General features: G+C 32.2%; 1 protein-coding gene across 2 annotated transcripts in view; it reads left to right on the plus strand.

Annotated features, from left to right (window-relative positions):
- The window catches only part of LOC148610116 (uncharacterized), a 41,221-nt gene that overhangs the window by 19,957 nt on the left and 2,944 nt on the right, over positions 1-18,320 (plus strand). Inside the window, exons 7-22 of one of the 2 annotated variants that reach the window (XM_088542215.1) lie at positions 1,688-1,783; positions 3,320-3,418; positions 3,937-4,002; positions 4,712-4,804; positions 8,372-8,467; positions 9,230-9,319; positions 10,098-10,217; positions 11,239-11,352; positions 11,738-11,845; positions 12,547-12,615; positions 13,251-13,355; positions 13,812-13,895; positions 14,965-15,054; positions 15,478-15,579; positions 16,130-16,243; positions 16,985-17,080. In XM_088542215.1, the coding sequence (XP_088398341.1) occupies positions 1,688-1,783; positions 3,320-3,418; positions 3,937-4,002; positions 4,712-4,804; positions 8,372-8,467; positions 9,230-9,319; positions 10,098-10,217; positions 11,239-11,352; positions 11,738-11,845; positions 12,547-12,615; positions 13,251-13,355; positions 13,812-13,895; positions 14,965-15,054; positions 15,478-15,579; positions 16,130-16,243; positions 16,985-17,080 (1,542 nt within the window). Of the gene's footprint in view, positions 1-1,687; positions 1,784-3,319; positions 3,419-3,936; positions 4,003-4,711; positions 4,805-6,147; positions 6,241-8,371; positions 8,468-9,229; positions 9,320-10,097; positions 10,218-11,238; positions 11,353-11,737; positions 11,846-12,546; positions 12,616-13,250; positions 13,356-13,811; positions 13,896-14,964; positions 15,055-15,477; positions 15,580-16,129; positions 16,244-16,984; positions 17,081-18,320 lie in introns of both variants that reach the window. The other variant, XM_088542214.1, reaches the window with a different exon arrangement.

Below are 18,320 nucleotides of genomic sequence, written 5' to 3' on the forward strand. Positions count from 1 at the left end.
CATGATGTATTATCTTTAAACAATCCTAATTTCAGGGATTTGATACATCGCATCTACCACAAAGAACTTGAGGTAAAGGATACTACAGACACTGTGAAGTCAGCCTCATATCTTGACCTAAACTTTAGATATTGATGGTGAAGGAAAACTATTGACCAAACTTTACAACAAACGTGATGACTTTTCATTCAAAATTGTCAACTTTCCTTTCATCTGTGGCAACATCCCTTCAGCACATGCATATTGAGTGTTCATATCACAACTCATACGTTATGCCAGAGCTTGCTGAAACTACACAGACTTTTTGTATCGCGCTAGAACTCTAACAAATAGGCTTCTGGAACAGGGTTATGTTGCTACAAGATTGAAGTCATCACTACAGAAGTTTTATGGTCATCATCGTGAACTCGTGGATCATTATGGTGTATCCATCTGCACCATGAAAACTGATTTATTCAACGGGTCATAGTTTTCCTTTCTTCGTTTGTCTACCCCGGATTTGACTTTTTATGAGCAACTCAGCGGATGTTTCTAGAAAACCAGAGGAAGCTTACCCTACCGATGCATCTGGTCCATGCTCCCAGTTTTAAGTGGAGTCTGAGTTGCTCATTTGCTTTTGTTGCTTTGTATGTATGATTTTGGTTGCTTTGTGTTCTTTGTTGTGTGTGTCTGTTTTCTGTGTCTGGTCTTTGTCCCTGGATTGCATTCTTTTGATTGCTGCTATGGCCTTGGTTCCCTTGATTACTCTTGCTTTATGGTATGGGTTTTGCCCATCTTTTAAGACTGTCTGGTGACCATTTAAATTTTAATTGTTCATTGCTTGGCTTTTGGTGGATGACTGTTTCATTGGCAATTATACCAGGTGTCCTATTTTTATATTGAAATGCAGAATGATCATACACTGCCTTAGGCTGTTTTTGATTGCCCACTTGCTAAGTATGGGGTATATAGTGATAATGGTGTCTATCCTTCCTTCATTTGGTTCATCCTTACTTCTTCTACACCACTGATTGGAATTTGATGAAATTTTCACAGAATCCTTTTTTACATATTTCCATTCTGCACCTCCTGTTATAGATTTTGTTCCAAATTAATTTGGAGGTTTCACAGTAACAAATCGTAGCATTTGTCATTGATGAATACCTCAGGACTGTTACCACTGTGAGCTAGCACAATGAAGTTCAGGTTTAGTATGTTGGACTAGTATACAGCAGGGTCTGTTTGATTGGTAAACCATAGTTGTCTTTAATTACATGAAATATCTGCCACTGATCATTCAATCAATAAAATTAATTTCAGACTTTGACATTATGACTTATCACGAAGTTTATTCAGTGATTTTTTATTAAGTCCACCTATGATACATGATTTGATTTAACGAGGTAGACCTATGGTAAGGAATATAACTCTTGAAATCAGTGATGTGTTTGTATCATATTCAACATAACCAAAGCCTCTCAAGCTTTTGTTTGAAGCGGAATAAAATAAATCCAAGTTAATTAGATGCTTACATAATATTGATGTAAAATGCTGAATACAAACGTTCCAATGATTTTTAGGAGTTGTGTCTCTTACCCTAGGTCTACCGCCTTAAGCACCTGGTGGGTTTATTCAGGGTTTGTTTCAGATAGGTGTCATTGTACATACCAATATTTACTTCTGATTAACCTTTCTCTTTCATTTTCAGGATGGTAACACATTGTTCCATTGTTATATAACAAAGCCAAAAGTTTATGTCTACGTTTTTGCTGCTGGTGGTGTTCCAGTCAACATACAAAATAGTGTAGGTATACAGTATTTCAAAGAAATAACAAGAGATTATTTTTTTTCCCATTTTTAAGTAAATTTCGTCTTTCAAGTTATGGTATTTGCTTTTGAAATTCTTTTTTACTGTATATTTATTTCTGATTTTGTATTATTTTTCCTCGTAAAATCTTGGCAGAAGAAGATGAGCAGCATTTTTTAAGGACAATAACTCTTTTTATTTAAATATTTTATTTATATGTATTATAATTATATATATGTGTATATACCTTATAGTGGATTATTTAGGCGGTTGTAAAATTTGGCAATTTTGAGACAGTAAAGTATAAGAAAAATTTGGCATTTTTAATTTTGTCAGTTGCTAATTGGTGCCATGAGTGCAGAAGCCCAGAGTAAATATTTTGCAGAATTTATTTTGGTGTTTCTAGAATTACTGATAAAATATGCCAAAATCAGCACCCCACGAAAGTTACCTGCCTTATGGTAGTGCCATTTTTTTCTAGAACGCTAACAAATAGGCTTCTGGAACAGGGTTGTGTTGCTACAAGATTGAAGTCATCACTACAGAAGTTTTATGGTCGTCATCGTGAACTCATGGATCGTTATGGTGTATCCATCAGCACCATGAAAACTGATGTATTCAACGGATCATAGTTTTCCTTTCCTCGTTTGTCTACCCCGGACTTGACTTTTTATAAGCAACTCGGCGGGTGTTTCTAGAAAAGCAGAGGACGCTTACCCTACCAGTGCACCTGGTCCATGCTCCCAGTTTTTAGTGGAGTCAGGGTTGCTCATTTACTTTTGTTACTTTGTATGTGTGATTTTAGTTGCTTTATGTTCTTTGTTGTGAATGTCTGTTTTCCATGTCTGGTCTTTGTCCCTGGATTACATTCTTTTGATTACCACTATAACCTTGGTTCCCTTGATTACTCTTTGAAGCAGAGAAAAATCGCTGCTTGATTAAATGCTTGGACATGAATGTATTTCAGCTTCCACTTTTTAGATAAACTTATTTGAGGTCACTAAAAAAAGATGATGAAGTGGTCTAATATCACTTACTATAAATAACAAAATCATCAAATTATTTTTTATTTTTGTGGAAATGCAAGTTACAAGTTACATAGTATCAGTGGCCTATACTCCACAGTGGAGTAAACAAGGCTCAAGTTAAGTGAATCAGTCATAGTTATTCCATCTTGTTTAATTTTGGTATTTTTAGGATGGTGACACTGCTTTACATATGGCAGTAAGTTAAGTGAATCAGTCATAGTTATTTCACCATGTTTAATTTTGGTATTTTTAGGATGGTGACACTGCTTTACATATGGCAGTAAGTTAAGTGAATCAGTCATAGTTATTTCACCATGTTTAATTTTGGTATTTTTAGGATGGTGACACTGCTTTACATATGGCAGTAAGTTAAATGAATCAGTCATAGTTATTTCACCATGTTTGATTTTGGTATTTTTAGGATGGTGACACTGCTTTACATATGGCAGTAAGTTAAGTGAATCAGTCATAGTTATTTCACCATGTTTAATTTTGGTATTTTTAGGATGGTGACACTGCTTTACATATGGCAGTAAGAACAGGTTCAGTTGATGCTGCTGAAGCTTTATTACAATGCTGTGCTGATCCTACAGTAAGAAATAAGGTAAGACATTTGGTGATACATGAATCATTTATCAGTTTTTTTCCCTCACGAATTAAGTGAGTTATGACACACTTTGTGATATTTTTGCTGACACTTTAGAATTAGCATCCTTCAACAGATTTTGACCAAATCTATAACCATAAAGATTAGGGGTCAAAGGTCAAGGTCCCAGATACATTTTTTCATAAAAGAAGGGTATGCCACAGTCTTGCTGTTTTTGCTGCTCACTGATATTTCTTACATGAAAAGATAAACAACATGAATTAAAGTACATGTATATCTTGCCTGGTTTTTGCTTGCCTCAACTGTGTATAATGACTCAAAGTCAGAATAATCAGACCTAGTGGGTGACAAGTTGCTCAATTGACAGTTGCCCAAACTCACATCCAGATTGCTCATTCTTGGAAGCAATAATGCCTGTAATATGACAAGAATAGTTATGGTGTATATATATCAAAAAGACAACAACCCCACTGAGATGAAAATGTCATGTATATGTTTTTTTGTTTTCTTGACAGTTGGGACAGACACCTTTAGAAATGTCAGACAATGCAGGAATTACAGCGTTAATTAATAAATTTAAGGTAAGAGTAACAGTAGACTTAGTTTTTCATTTTTACAAAATGAAAATCTTTTTAAGAACTCTGAATTAAAAATTAACAAGAGTTTAATCAATCAGAACACCTTAAGTATCCCGTGAGATAATGCTGAATAAATGCAAAAAAATAAAAATTAGACTATAAAATAGTGAAAAGATATTTATACCAACAATCACTCTATCAATCATTATACTAGATGCAGTTTGGGATAACCAGGTGCATTAGGAAGATGAGCATCATCTGCTTCACTAATTTTACCTATCAAGTGATGTCAGCCCATTTATAAAAGTATTCACCATGTATTTTCTGCTATGCCATTAATACATGCTATGTGATAAAACTTTGAGAACAAAGGCATAAATGGGTCAAGTTCATTGAGTATGAAGTCTTATATTATATTTAGTAATGGTTTACGGCAGCTCATGAATTGAAAATATGAAAGGCATGTAAGCTATTTATGTTAAACATTTCATAATTTCATTTATTCCTAGTTTTGTTTTTTTTTTAAATTATATGGCATTCTTATGTCTCTTTCCTTTAAGTAGCTCCTTTCATCATTAAATCTTTATAAAATATGATTAATAAAGGGAGATTACCCATAGCAAGCTTAAAAAAATTTTCTCTAAATCTCAGCTTTAATGCAATATCACACTAGAAAAATGCTTAACCTTCTGACTTTCGCTTGATTTACCAGCAAGGAATTGTGGGAGCTGTAAAATTAGGAGATTTACGCTGTGTCCAAAAATTTTGTAAACATTGGTGTATTCTGGATGCTGTATATAATAAGGTATTGGGTCGCCAGTGATGTAGCTAATTTGTGTGTGACAGTACTGTCTATAATGTCTATCAATGTAAAACACAGAGTTGTGGGTAACATAATGTGTTTTTTACACGTCATTTGTTCATAAGCACATTGCCTTAACTCCTCATTGATAAAATTGAAGATATCACCCATCATTTCTTTTATTGTTGATGTGATTTCTCATGGACTGATTATTAACCTTAGTCTATAAATAGATCTTTTCCTTGAAATTGTTTTTTTTTTTTTTTTTGTTTTCCTCTTATATCTTTATTGGAAATTTTATGTAAATTTTGTATTTATTTTAATTTATTTTAAATTATTTTTTTTTTGAAGAAAAAATTATTTTCAAACTTAAATTTTTTTTTCAAATATGACCTGTATCTCAAAATTTGATGGTCTGTTTTATTTTCCAAAGGCCTTTTTCTCAATGGACTCTTTGTCTTAACTGCAGGTTATTCCTTGTGCATGAGTGACATAAACTTCTGTGAGGTAGGGCTTGGGTTAGGAGAAAAGAATTTCCTCACGGAGATATGTATTGAGCATGCATAAAGACAACGCCACAGTTAAGAAAAGGGGTCTATTCTTACAATCATCTTAATATTGTGTGCCTCTTCTGAATGTTTCTCATTAAGTGCCATTTAGAATTAATATTATGGTCTGTGTGAATAGCTCCTAGTCCCAAGTAGCATCCATGTTCCATTATTTTTAAATACAATCTTGTAGATGTGTGATTTAGCTGGTTTAGTCTGACTTGTTTGGTTGTGTTTTGCTCTCTATATAGCAGTGTTATTATGGTTTCAAGCTCTTGTGTAAAATTGCATGAAGAAACTGAAATCTGATCTAGTGCAAATGGGCAAAACTCTTGTCAATAGTTAAACGCTTTTGTTTTTTTATTTTCAAATAATGTGCATTAAAGATTTTAAAAAAAAATTCATAAATTCAAAATAAAAATTAGTGATTCTTTATTTTAAGCCCCAGATAACAGTAACTGAATGTTTAAGCATAATTTCTTTTTTTTTTGCCCATTTGCCATCCTTCAATGTCCTTTTGATCAATTTCACATGGACAGAGGTAGGCAAGGACAGATATGTCTTTATTCAAACTGATGTAACCCTAATAACTGTTTGAAGTGCAATTAGAGGGATACTGTTGAATGTCTGTTGATCACATCAAGCTGTACAGCCATAGGTATGGCCAGTTTTGTGGTCACCCTAGTCTGGATCTACTCATTGACCTTTGCTCTGAAGTATATATCAGGTGGGTAACAAACAATGTAAAAATCTTCATTTTTATCCGTTATAAATATTGCACATGTTCTTCATTTCTAGCCTGGTGTTGTTTTTTCCATTTGTAATGATAAAGCCCAGACTTTGGACAGAGTTCTTAAAAATACTTGGTGCTGTTTAGAATCTGTTGTCAAGGTAACCATTAATAGCAAAGAAAAATAAACAAGTTGTAATACATGTAGTTATCTAGCATCAAATCTTCAATGTCTTCCTCTATTAGCATCCCACTGGAGATTGTTTCATATTATTGTACACATTGTATGTCTGTCTGTCTGTCTCTCCGTCTGTTTGACCACGTTTCTATGAATACTCAAAGATGCTTTAAAGAATTGAAATAGGTGTTTGGGTTTTTTTTAGGGTTGAGGGGGTATAAAGTTAACATTACATTGGAGGAAAGGCCTGTTCATTTTTCATTGATTTCCGATTTTTGTGTCAAATATATATGAATAGTTGGGACATACCATGTGCTTAAGCCCAGATTAATAATTTGTGTATTTTGAACCTTAGCTATAAGGAATATTATCAACTTTCATCAGTATTCTGTAGACAATGTCAATTTGAATACATTCATGTTGACCCTTGAACCAATCTCCTCCAGGATGTGATATTGTGTGAACATGATTATAGGTGGGGGGGGGGGGTAACATTTTAGATTTGATGTAAACATATTGAGCAAAGAATGAACAAGTTGTAACATTTATTAATGTAGTAAATGGACTATGGTATAATGATAACATTTAATACATTGTTTAACTGGAAGAGGTTATTCTGGTGTAAAAATAAATTTTGGGTCCTCTTTTTAAGGTTGTTAGACCTTTGTGACCCCTGTGAAAGTACTTACATTAATTGGTACCCATTTTCATGCTTTTCACTTAACTATGTAACCTTTTTATCAACAACCAGTATTCAGCAATAATCTGTGTGAAAAGACTGATTAAATATCCCAAAATAGTCCATTCTATTTCAAATTAACCTGCTTATTAAGACCACCTGTCACATGAGACCAGGATTTTTCTCTACCTTTGAAGGTCACTTTAGACAGGTTTTACTGTACTATAAATGTCACAAATAAAAATCTGCATGGAAGTGGATCAAAAACTGTTTTTGATCTTTATAACTTTCAAAATTTCAATCTTCCAAAATTCAGTAATAAATAATGTTATTTTTTCTTTTTGTATACGTTGACATTTTTAATATGCAACTAATAAGAAGGCCACACCATTGATATATATTGCAAATTTGCTCTTAAATTTCATCACTTTCATGTGTTATATCAATAGAAATGAACAATACTTGAAAATTTTGGTACGACTAAATCAAGTAAAGCCATGACAATGGGTACCATATGAACAATCAAAACTTTCAATGTCTTTATAACATTGACAATGCTTTTTTGGTGATGGTAGAAGTTACTAGAGTCTAGTTATTATGGTGTTGGTATTTCTTGTTACCTTTTTGGATTGATACTTTTACAGCGAATAATAAAATTGATTTCAGGTACAGTAATAGAGTCAGTCTTTCCTTCATTGAATGACTAATACCTGAAGAATTATCTTTGGTAGTTAAATAGACTGTTGACACAATTTTTATTTTCTTTTATTCTATAAGTATTTGAATCTTCGTCTGATTCAAGGTCTCAATGTTAATTGAATAGTTATCAGGTAATTGTCATTCTATCAAGGAAAGGCCACCTCTGTTCCCTGAAGTTAACCATTTTACTCGCTATAATGATTTTGTCATCAAACTAATTCTTTGTTTTGAGTCTAAATTACAAATAATTTTTAATGCAATGATTTCTTTAACCAATTCTTTAATCATTAATTTGTAATTCTTATTTTTATTTATTATGCCATTTTTTGTAAATGAAGGGAGATAATTCAAATTATATATTGGAACAATTAAACTTTACAATGTGCAATAATTTGAAGCTAAAACCTGTAGTAAAGTTCTGTTATTTTAAGAAAAAGGCATTAAATGACCTACTGCTTTTTAAAGACCTTTATACCACTAAAACATGTTCATGCTGCAACACTTGCATCTTTCAAATAAAGTTTGTACAATATACTCTATTATAAGATACAGAATCATTTTATCTTTTACTTTCCATGTTTTGAAACAGTTTTTAGTAAATGTATGCTTCTTTTACTTAGGGAGTATTTTAGATACTTTTTAAAATAAGTCTAAATGACAAATTTTACTTGGCCAGCTACACTAAGATATATGCATCTTGATAGTAGCATATTAGTAAACAAATATTTTTTTGAAGGAAGGGAAAACAGCATTAGAATTAGCTGAGTGTAAAGTGTTGGAGGGAAAAAGTGAGAAATGTCTGAATGTGCTTAAAAGCTACAGAAAAACTAGTGTAAGTCATCCACAATGGGATTTAAAAGGGGATTTTAGTACTTCTCTGTCTAAGAATCAGGCAAAATGTGTATAAGGTGTGGCACATGAAGAAGTTTTATAGCATTATTTATACCTCATAACCTCCAGAACCATCAAAGTGTTTGTAAAGTTTGCCTTTTTAACATATTGATGGGTTAAATTTAGTTCAAATACACTATGAAATATTGGTGGGAAAATTTTCCTACACTTTTCCCTATATAAGCACTTTTAATTAAGCAGTCAACCAATTTCTATGTCACAAATTTAAATAGCTTTTTTGTTGTTTCATAGATGAACTAAATATATTTAAGGCAAAATTTACCAAATTGAGAAAAATAATGTACACCAACTGCCTGACTCTTATAATGAGTGGTACTTCAGATCATAGCAAAATAATACAGAATATAAACTTATTGAGATATAGTGTATCAATGTATTATTTCTAATGCCAAAAAGGTTCTCTGAAAATTTATATGTATTATTTCATACTTTATATATATATATATATATATATATATATATATATATATATATGAATGTCAAGTTCAATTTTTGTATACACCACTTTTTTCTGGGTTATTGCCCTTGACTAACAAAAACACTTTAATTTTGTCACTTTTAATTAATTTGAATCTAGTGCATATAAGATTTATATTTCATCAGAGAGCAATATCAGTTCTGACCTTTTTTTTCTTGGTACATGCATAATAGATGGTAAACATGTTGATTTTCTTGATTACAGCAATTAATTCTAGCGGTGTTGTGTCATGATGTAGATACCACAAGAAAACTGCTGGAAAGAGAAAAACTTCCTGTGAATATTAGATTTAGAGTAAGTTAATGATTTGTTAATTTTAAAATCCATCCAATTATCAAAGTTTTTTGCTCCTTCTTATATTAAAGTAATATGAAAGATCATAATATAATTTTCCGTTAATCATCTATGTATTTTTTTTGTTATACTGTAAAAAAAAACTTTGAACATGAATTCATTTGTTTCATTTTTTCAACAATAAATGTGATCTTGTGTTGCTTCAAGAAATAGTTTGAAAGGAAGTGTATAGGTATAAATATAGTAAATATTCATTTTGGAAGAAATTTAGTTTTTGCACTTCAGAATATGCCAGTTCTTTATTTTGCTGTTCAAAAATTTTTTTCACTGCACTTAAAACAGTGGTGGGGGCTAAATTAATACATTTTCACATTGTATGTAAGGAAGCCATGGAAATGGCCAAAAAATGCCACATGACCCTATGTTTTGAAAGTTGCAAAAGATAACTTGGCTCATGAACCTTAAAGAGTGATACATAAAACTACTTGATTTCTAAAGGTTTATTAAGGGGCATCACTTAAAATATGGGTTTGCATTGCAAACAATGGGAGTTTTTTTACTGAATTTATTCCTATATGGTATTGACTTATATGTCAAGGTTATCTCCCTTCGCACTAAATAAGAAAATAAAATTTTTAGTGTAGCAGAAATGCTGTTTAGTAACAATTGTTAAAGAAAAACTTTAGAAAGAAGTATATTTTATACTGTTTTTTTTCTCTAATTGCCCGATGGATTAGACAAAGCGCTCATTATCACAATTTATTTCCTCCCTTTCTAGGATAGATTAGGAAAAACACTTTTATCACACTGTATAGAACAACGCAATCTAGAACTAGTAAAATTACTGATGGAGCATGGAGCTAGAGTCAATCAGATCAGGGTCAGACAAAATGAAGAGGTTAGTTTTTTTTGTAATATTTATATAATTTTTATATTGATTTGTTACAAGCTTTCTGCTTGGTTTTTTTTTTTTTTTTTTAGCTATCAAGTCTATTTTGTAATATGATTTTAAGCTTTTCCTATTCAGGACGGGGCTATTTTTACCCTAATTACATTTACCTGTGGTCTCACTAACCACTTATAACGTTTCCATTACTTTACATGTTAAAAAAGTTATTTTCAAAGTTTTACTGTGAATTTCCAGGACAAATGACATCTTAAAGTTGCATACCGTTGCAAAGCTTGGAAAATAAGGCTTCCAAAATCATTATGCTAATGGTACGATGATTGTGGAAATTCTTCACAAAATTTACTTGAATAAATAATACTGAAAATCCACATTTTTACCTCTTCTGCTAACTGACAGCGTGGAGGCAAATTACTCACACATGTAAACAATATTCATACACTTTTGTAGTTAATTACATATATGATTTTTAAAGTACACATTCTCAGCTTCATTTTTAATCATAATACACACAAATATTGCACATACAATGCATATGTCTAGGTTCAGTGTGTTTTTGGTACTACATAGGGGGGAGGCCATTTGACCCGGAAGTGGTTAGTGAGACCTGTATTGATAATGCATCAGTGTCTCCACACACAGGAATATGCATGACTTCCTTTAACACATGATGAGCATTTCGTAAAAACAATCACATCTCAACAGCATATGTCACTTCTAAAATAAGTCACCTTTGACATTAAGATTTTTAGTCATTCATGTTTTGTCAGAGGATCTACCTATGTAAGATGTACCTACCACCTACACAATGCTGATGTTCTGTCCCTATAACCTGGTTTGGTACTTTGAAGTTTGTCTGCAGTTTGTGAAATAGTTTATAAGTGTAAACTGCTGCAAACTAGGTTATTTCTTATAATCTGAACAAAAATTAGAAATATTCCATAAATACAGTTTAACAAATCTTAACTATAGGTCAGTGTACAATATCTGATTTAAATTTTCTGTATTACAGACTGATGTTACAGTGCCATTGTTTCACAAATGTTTATGTGACAATGAATGTCTTGATATAGCCAAATATCTAAACCCATTGATGGATCCGTCAGAACATAAAGAAAAGGATCAGGTACGTTAAGTCTGTTAAGGACCGGAAATTTACCTGTTATAACAGATCATTTCAATTATTATCAAATCATGCAAAGATTAATGTAGCTACAATTTACTGCAATTATTGGTTGACAAATTTCCTACCAAATAGCACAAAAAATAGGCAACTTTCTTCTTTTTAAATAAACAGATTTTTTGGTATAATTTTCATGGATTGATAAATGACATTCAAATGCATGTGTGCTTCTTTCACCTCTTATCAAATAGCAAATAAAAAATAAAGTACTTCTGCAAAATAAAATATTCATGGTATACATTTTCAATCTGAATTATTATTCGATCAATTTGATGATGTATCTGTGATTTATTTAACAATCAACTTTAATTCAAATTAAACAAATTAGGCAGGGAATACTCCATTACTAGCAGCAATAGAAAAAGGTTTATCTGTACGATATATACAGTGGTTAATACAGACAACTCGAGGATCTGCTCTGGTGGACAGAAATTCTGTAAGTTGTTAAAATATATTTAGTGATGGTGTAGTTTATATGGTAAAGTACAGCAGGGTGGGAATCCAAAGATTTTGAAAAGGGGGTACCAGAATGGTTTCAGGCTATTAGTTGCTCATTTTTGCCCAAATTTTCCATGAAATTAACAAAATTTTTCCAACCTAAGGGGGTTCCAACTCACATTACCCACCTGAATCTGCAACATTTTCCACTCTTGTAAGGGCAAAGATAAGAAAGATTTTAAGTAGCAGTCTTTGTAAGAATCATGCAAAATCTGAAAAATGTGATACACCCCAAAAAAGGCTACATATTTTTATTTTTGTAATTAAGTTGTTTAATGGGTCTATACTATGAAATGTGTAATTATTCATTCAAATCTGCCAGCTCTTACGAGATAATCTGCATTGAAAATCCAGTAGATTCTATTGTATTTGAGTGCCATTTACAGAGTTATCCCCCTTAATTTTGAAATCTACAGTGCATTCTATAAAGTTTTTATCTCCTAAGAGCACAGGTTATATGAAAAACCACATGTTTATTTCTGTGACATTTCGAATAAAATATCAAAAACAAAAATATGTAGGCTTTTTACCCATGAATCACATTGTGCATGATCCTTAACTGGAGTGCTACTTAACACTTATTAACATTCTTCATTTTCCTCATTTGACCAATTTTATACAAGGTTATGATGCTTGTAGGATGGAATGACAGCAAAGGAGTTAGCCATTTCAAAAGGCAGTACGGAGATTGTTAAAGCAATTGATAAGGTTAGTGTAATTCTAAATACAAGAATCATGTTTTTTGAGGGTTGTCTTGCAAAATATAGTTTTTTAGAGGGTTATACTTAAGGCTTTTGTCTGTCTGTCTGTCTGTTTGTCTGACATATTGAATTCACTTGAAAAAAAAATATTAAGTGAAGTCACCATGTAAAGACAAAGTCGAGAAATCAAAAACAGAGACAACAAACTCAAAATCAATTAATACAAACACAGATATTAAAACATTTTGTATAATAGAAAAAGAACAAATCTGGTAAAACTTAACAAATGCACCAGCGTACAACCTAATTACAAAACAGAGATCACCAAAAGTCTTCTAGATGGCCCCAACAACAAAGTTATAAAATCCATGGCAACTCAATGATGACAATTCTTCTAAATCAAACTAAAAAGTATTATAACAACACAAAGACACTTTAATGAACAACATCTCCGGACTGCGGACAGGTATATGAAATCTGCGGTGGTGTTGAACTGAAACAACACACATACACACAATAAAGTTCATTCGATAATATATCTAATTCTCTCGAAATTCATTTACTTTATTAATGTTTTTAAAAGTTATTTTATTCTTGTAAATAGCTATTTTTAAGATGCATTTCTTTCTTTATTTATTTCAGTTTATTGTAAAGAGTGTTGTTTCTGAGACTGGGGTACCAACATTGCTACCTCAATTTGCCATAAATTTCAGTCGAGAGGAAGATATTACATGCATTAATGATGAAGTAAGTGGCTATATATAAACCCTAAACTTTTGCCCCTTTCATTAGAGTAGGGGTTTATTGCAATTACCTTGTCAATCCGTCAGTTACACTTTTCTACAACAGATTTCTCAGCTTCTGTCAGCGTCTATTTGAGGGAATGCTGATATATTTGGTATATCACTCTAAAAATCAATTTCAAGTGTATTATTTTTGGGGCTTTTCTGTCTACTGTAAAAATAGCAAAAATAAGAACGACCTGAAATCTATGCTTTACAGTATGTATTTTTAGATGAGAAAGTACAGTATATTTCAATTCTGTTGAAGATGCACAAAATTCTGAAAATTTGAAATGCCAAAATTCCTTGGTGTTACATGTATTCATTTTTAGAGTAGGTAACTTTCTTCAACTTAACATGCTTTTTAATGTAATGATAAATATTGTTCATTTTTAATTTTATTTTTGTTTTTTTTTTGTAGAGCTCTTCAAAATCCCTTATGGAAATGTTACAAGAAAATGATAGATACAATTTAAAGAAATGGCTCAACTTTAATGATGTCTTTGTAAGTATGGGTATTCATTTTTCTACATCTGCAATATGCATGCATACCATGCAATGTAAGCCTTAGAATATTCATGCAATAACATACCATTAGTTTTCTGGGTTTTTTTGGTTTTTTGTTGTTTTTTTTTGTCATGATTGCAGATATAAGATAAATATTTGGTACATCACTTAACCATGACAAGTTAAAGATCAAGTTGAATGCATTTTTTTTCTCAGAATGCTTGTTAAATTTAATTTCTGCTCGGTCAACCTGGTAAAATAAAGCCTTGATAACAGTTGAACAAGTGACCATCTCTGTAAGAATCTGGCATTTGGTGATACATGGTGAAAGAAAAAAACGATTAACATCAGCACTTCGACATTTTACCTTTAAAACTAAGGAGTGAAGACCAGATTTGCCATTTTTAATAAAAAGCCAAAATTCTTTCATTGAAAGTACTGAAAATAAACAGTACAGGTTAGGCCATACAAAAAAATGTCTGGATTCCCAGGCCGGCCACTTTTTTAAAAAATTGATGCAGGAAGGAGGCTTATTTCTTTTTTTTTTTTTTTTTTATCAGAGGCAAATTTTCTTTTATTTTCAAGAAATTTCATCCAGTAAACGTACAGGCTGTTGTGAAGTTAAATAAAGTACTCCATGGCATTAAAACTTTACTCGAATATGAGATATGGCAAGAAATAAGAGCCATCGCCACGAGACATACTTTTGTTCTTCATGATCAATGTTAAATACCAGCCTCATTCACATCATATTTTTTACCTTTCTGTCAAGCATGCAGATGAATCCGTTGACTAATTAAAAGTCGATTCAGGACTGGATATGAAAATTTTGGGAATGGATATCAAATTTCCAGGTTTTACTGTAATAAAAATCGCTGATGTGGGAGGGTTTTTAGGGATGTGGCAGGGCCTGAGAACCTAGCATATTTTTTTTTGGGCTAAGAGAACACTTACCAAGAGCACAGTTTTCTGACTTTATATTGCACCTTTTTTATTAAGTAACTTTGCTTAATTTTTATGAAGACTTGTACTTAATTACTGTTTTTTTTTTTTTTTTCAATTGACAGGCGTATGCAGAGAGGGTAATGAAGGCAGCATCTGATGATTGTGGACTGACAGTAGTACAAGAGCTCTACAATGCCCATTACCGAGATAGGGTAAGTATTGAAGGTTATCTCCCCTTCGATGACAGGATATCTTTAGTATGAAATGTTGTGTATCCTTTTGGTTTTAGTAAATTAGGACAGCCATTGCATTTACTTTGAGTGCATATACTTTAATAAGTGTCTTTTTCTCTGTAGGTGGAAAGTTTTCTGTTTTTGGTAAATGTAATTATTCGCATGTTTCTATTTTCCTGACCCAGCACAACCACGAATATAGCTGAATGTAAATCACTGCAAAAACAACCATTTATATGGTATTCATTTCAGGATAAGATATTCAAATTTCAAGCAAACAAAGAAAGTGTTCAGTAAAATCTAAGGAAACATCACCATATAAAACTCTACAGACAAACAAAATTTTACCAAGCCATGATAAAATCTTTTATTAGTACCTCAATTCAAAATTTCTTATTTTAGAATGGGTTTACAGCAATGACAAGAGCTGTTGTATTCCAACAGTATGACATCATTGAGTATTTATGTACCACAAGACCAGCACTCAAGACCTTACCAGATAATGTAAGTGACTTAAGATTCTACACTTTTAATGCCCAGCCAACATCTACTTTGAGTCTGTTCTTCTGTTTGTCAGTTCAATTATTACATCACAGGTTTTCCCATTGCTTTGAAGCCTTTTTCCTTTAAGTTTGGTTACATCATTATGAAAATTTAACTGTGGAAGTTAGGTTTAGAGCACTTTGAACATATTTAAAACTTATTCATTTTTAACTTCAAAGCATGGCAGTATATAGCTGTCAGGGTATTCATCTTATCTTGTTTCATTTTGACGGTTCACGATAAACTCTCCAAGCCTATTTACAACAGTTTGTCATATTAACTTTTAAAATATTTGCCATTTTATAGTTTTATACAACAGTAGTGAAGTGCCAGTATGTCTGGCATCAACACCTTGTACTGTGTCTTCTCCCCTTTCTAGGTTTGAAAAAAACAGTTGAGTGGGGTATCCTTAGCAGACATAATGTGCAACATCTTGTTGTCTATATCATGAATTATCTTAAGTATTGCAAGATTTTTTCACTCTAACTTATCACTGATTTATTGTCTACAGAACAACAGATACCCTCTCCACTATGCATTTGCCTTACCAGAACCAGAGAGCAAGAAAGTCAGGGATTGTTTACTGGAGAAAAATCCCCAGGATCAGGAGAAAAGGATGGACAAGGTAAGAGACAAGTAGTCAAAAATGTTCAGTAATGATGTCATAATAGAAATAGTATTATGATGTCATACATGAATTCACACTTGTCATTTGTCTCGGAATGACCTTGGATTTGTCTCTGAATGACCTTTTGATGTCGGAGAAACAATGTAATTTTACATTAGGATGTCATTGCTGTTTGAAATGAAGGGTGGTTTCATTTTTCTAAATAGTGACAACAAATGTGAATACATCTAATAACAGGTACTTATGACGAACTTTGTACTTTCTACCTTTTTGTGAAATTTACCACAAGCATCAGGGTCCTGGTTCACACAAAATGTCTGAACTTTCCAACGATCTTTAATTTCAACTATAAAAGAGTAATCAAGGGAACCAAGGTTATAGCGGTAATTAAAAGAATGTAATCAAGGGACAAAGACCAGACATGGAAAACAGACATACACAACAAAGAACATGAAGTAACTAAAATCATACATACAAAGTAACAAAAGTAAATGAGCAACTCGGACTCCACTAAAAACTTGAATCATGGACCAGGTGCATCGGTAGGGTACAAAAAACGTCGAGAACTGTAAATGTATTGATTTTCATAGTTTTGCAGATTCTGTCAAGTGAATATATTTGTGGTTATCAATTTTCACAAGTTAAAAAAATGATGTTATTTAGTGCAAAAAATCAATTTGCCAGGTACTAGTTTTCACACTTTTCTGAGATTATACCATTCTTTTTGTTATTTATCAGGATGGGCTGTACCCTGCTGACTATGCTCCAATGAGAGACAGTTTGAAAGTTATGAAGATGTTATATGATGCAAGAACTCTTAATGTATTTGCACAGGTATGTTTTCTCTTTTGAAGTGGTCATCTTATTATACCCCCATTCATTAGAGTAGGGCTATATTACAGTAGTCTTGTTCGTCTGTAGGTCCATCTGTCAGTCAGTTTCACATTTCCCTAAATCAAGTTTAGCCATTGAATTGCTTATTGCTTCCTTTGTCTTTTTTAAATACACAATAATGAAACTCTTGTTTTGATCCCTCTACAAAGTAAGAATGTTGCTATTTTGCCCCCCTTTAAAGAGGTAGACCTAGGGTAAGGGACACAACTAGTCAAAATCAATGGAACGTTTGTATTCAGCATTTTACATCAATCTTATGTAAGCATATAATTAACTTGGATTCATTTTATTATGTTTCAAATGAAAGCTTGAGAGGCTTTAGTGAAATTGATTATAATACAAACATATCACTGATTTCATGAGATGTGTCCCTTACCCTAGGTCTACCTCCTTATATTGTGAAGGAGCTAAAAGACTTTGGTCTGATATCTTTCATATTTAGTGGAATATGTAGTAATGGTATATTCTATAACAGATCATTCAGTCATTCTTCATTGACGGTTTTTTAAAGTCTGTTTTTGACAGACATATCCTTGTGCACTGCTAGATAACTCAAAACAATTTGAGGGCTTTCAAAAATCTTTTTTAAAATGATTGACTTCATGTAAAGAAGTTCTGATTCCCCACATGCCTGTCTGTCAGTCACACGTTTGTAAGTGCAACTCCACGGAAACAACTGACCAAGTTTCATAAACTTTGTACGTAGTTAGAACATGATATGTAATTGTGTATATTACCATGGAATTTTTGATCCAACAAATTTTGTGGGAGTTATACCCATTTGAACTTTAAAACGGGGGAGGGGGAGACATACGTCTTTGTAGCAAAAACAAACTGATAAATTATGTGATACTGTTCAAAAATTTGTGTGTCCTTTGTTTGTCCATCTCCCAACAGTTTACAGATGATAAATTGAGAACGATCGATGATTTTTTTAAAATTTTGTACAGTTGTTGAGACCCATAAAATACATGTGAGTTAAATTTTCAGCAAAATCCAAAAGGCAGTTTTTGAGTTAGACCATTTTGAACATTTTACCATCTCCTTTTTTCACCATTATGTGGCTGGCTATCACTTAATGTTTCATTAATGCCTTGTTATTAGAATTATGGAACTTTAGTTAACAAAAAGGAGGGACTGATGTATCTTGTGCTTCAGAGCTCGTTTTATTTTCATGTAT

The sequence above is a fragment of the Perna viridis genome, chromosome 8 (genome assembly GCF_037379345.1).
Source record: "Perna viridis isolate PV_CMFRI_1.1 ecotype Kerala chromosome 8, ASM3737934v1, whole genome shotgun sequence".
Taxonomy (NCBI): Eukaryota; Metazoa; Mollusca; class Bivalvia; order Mytilida; family Mytilidae; genus Perna; species Perna viridis.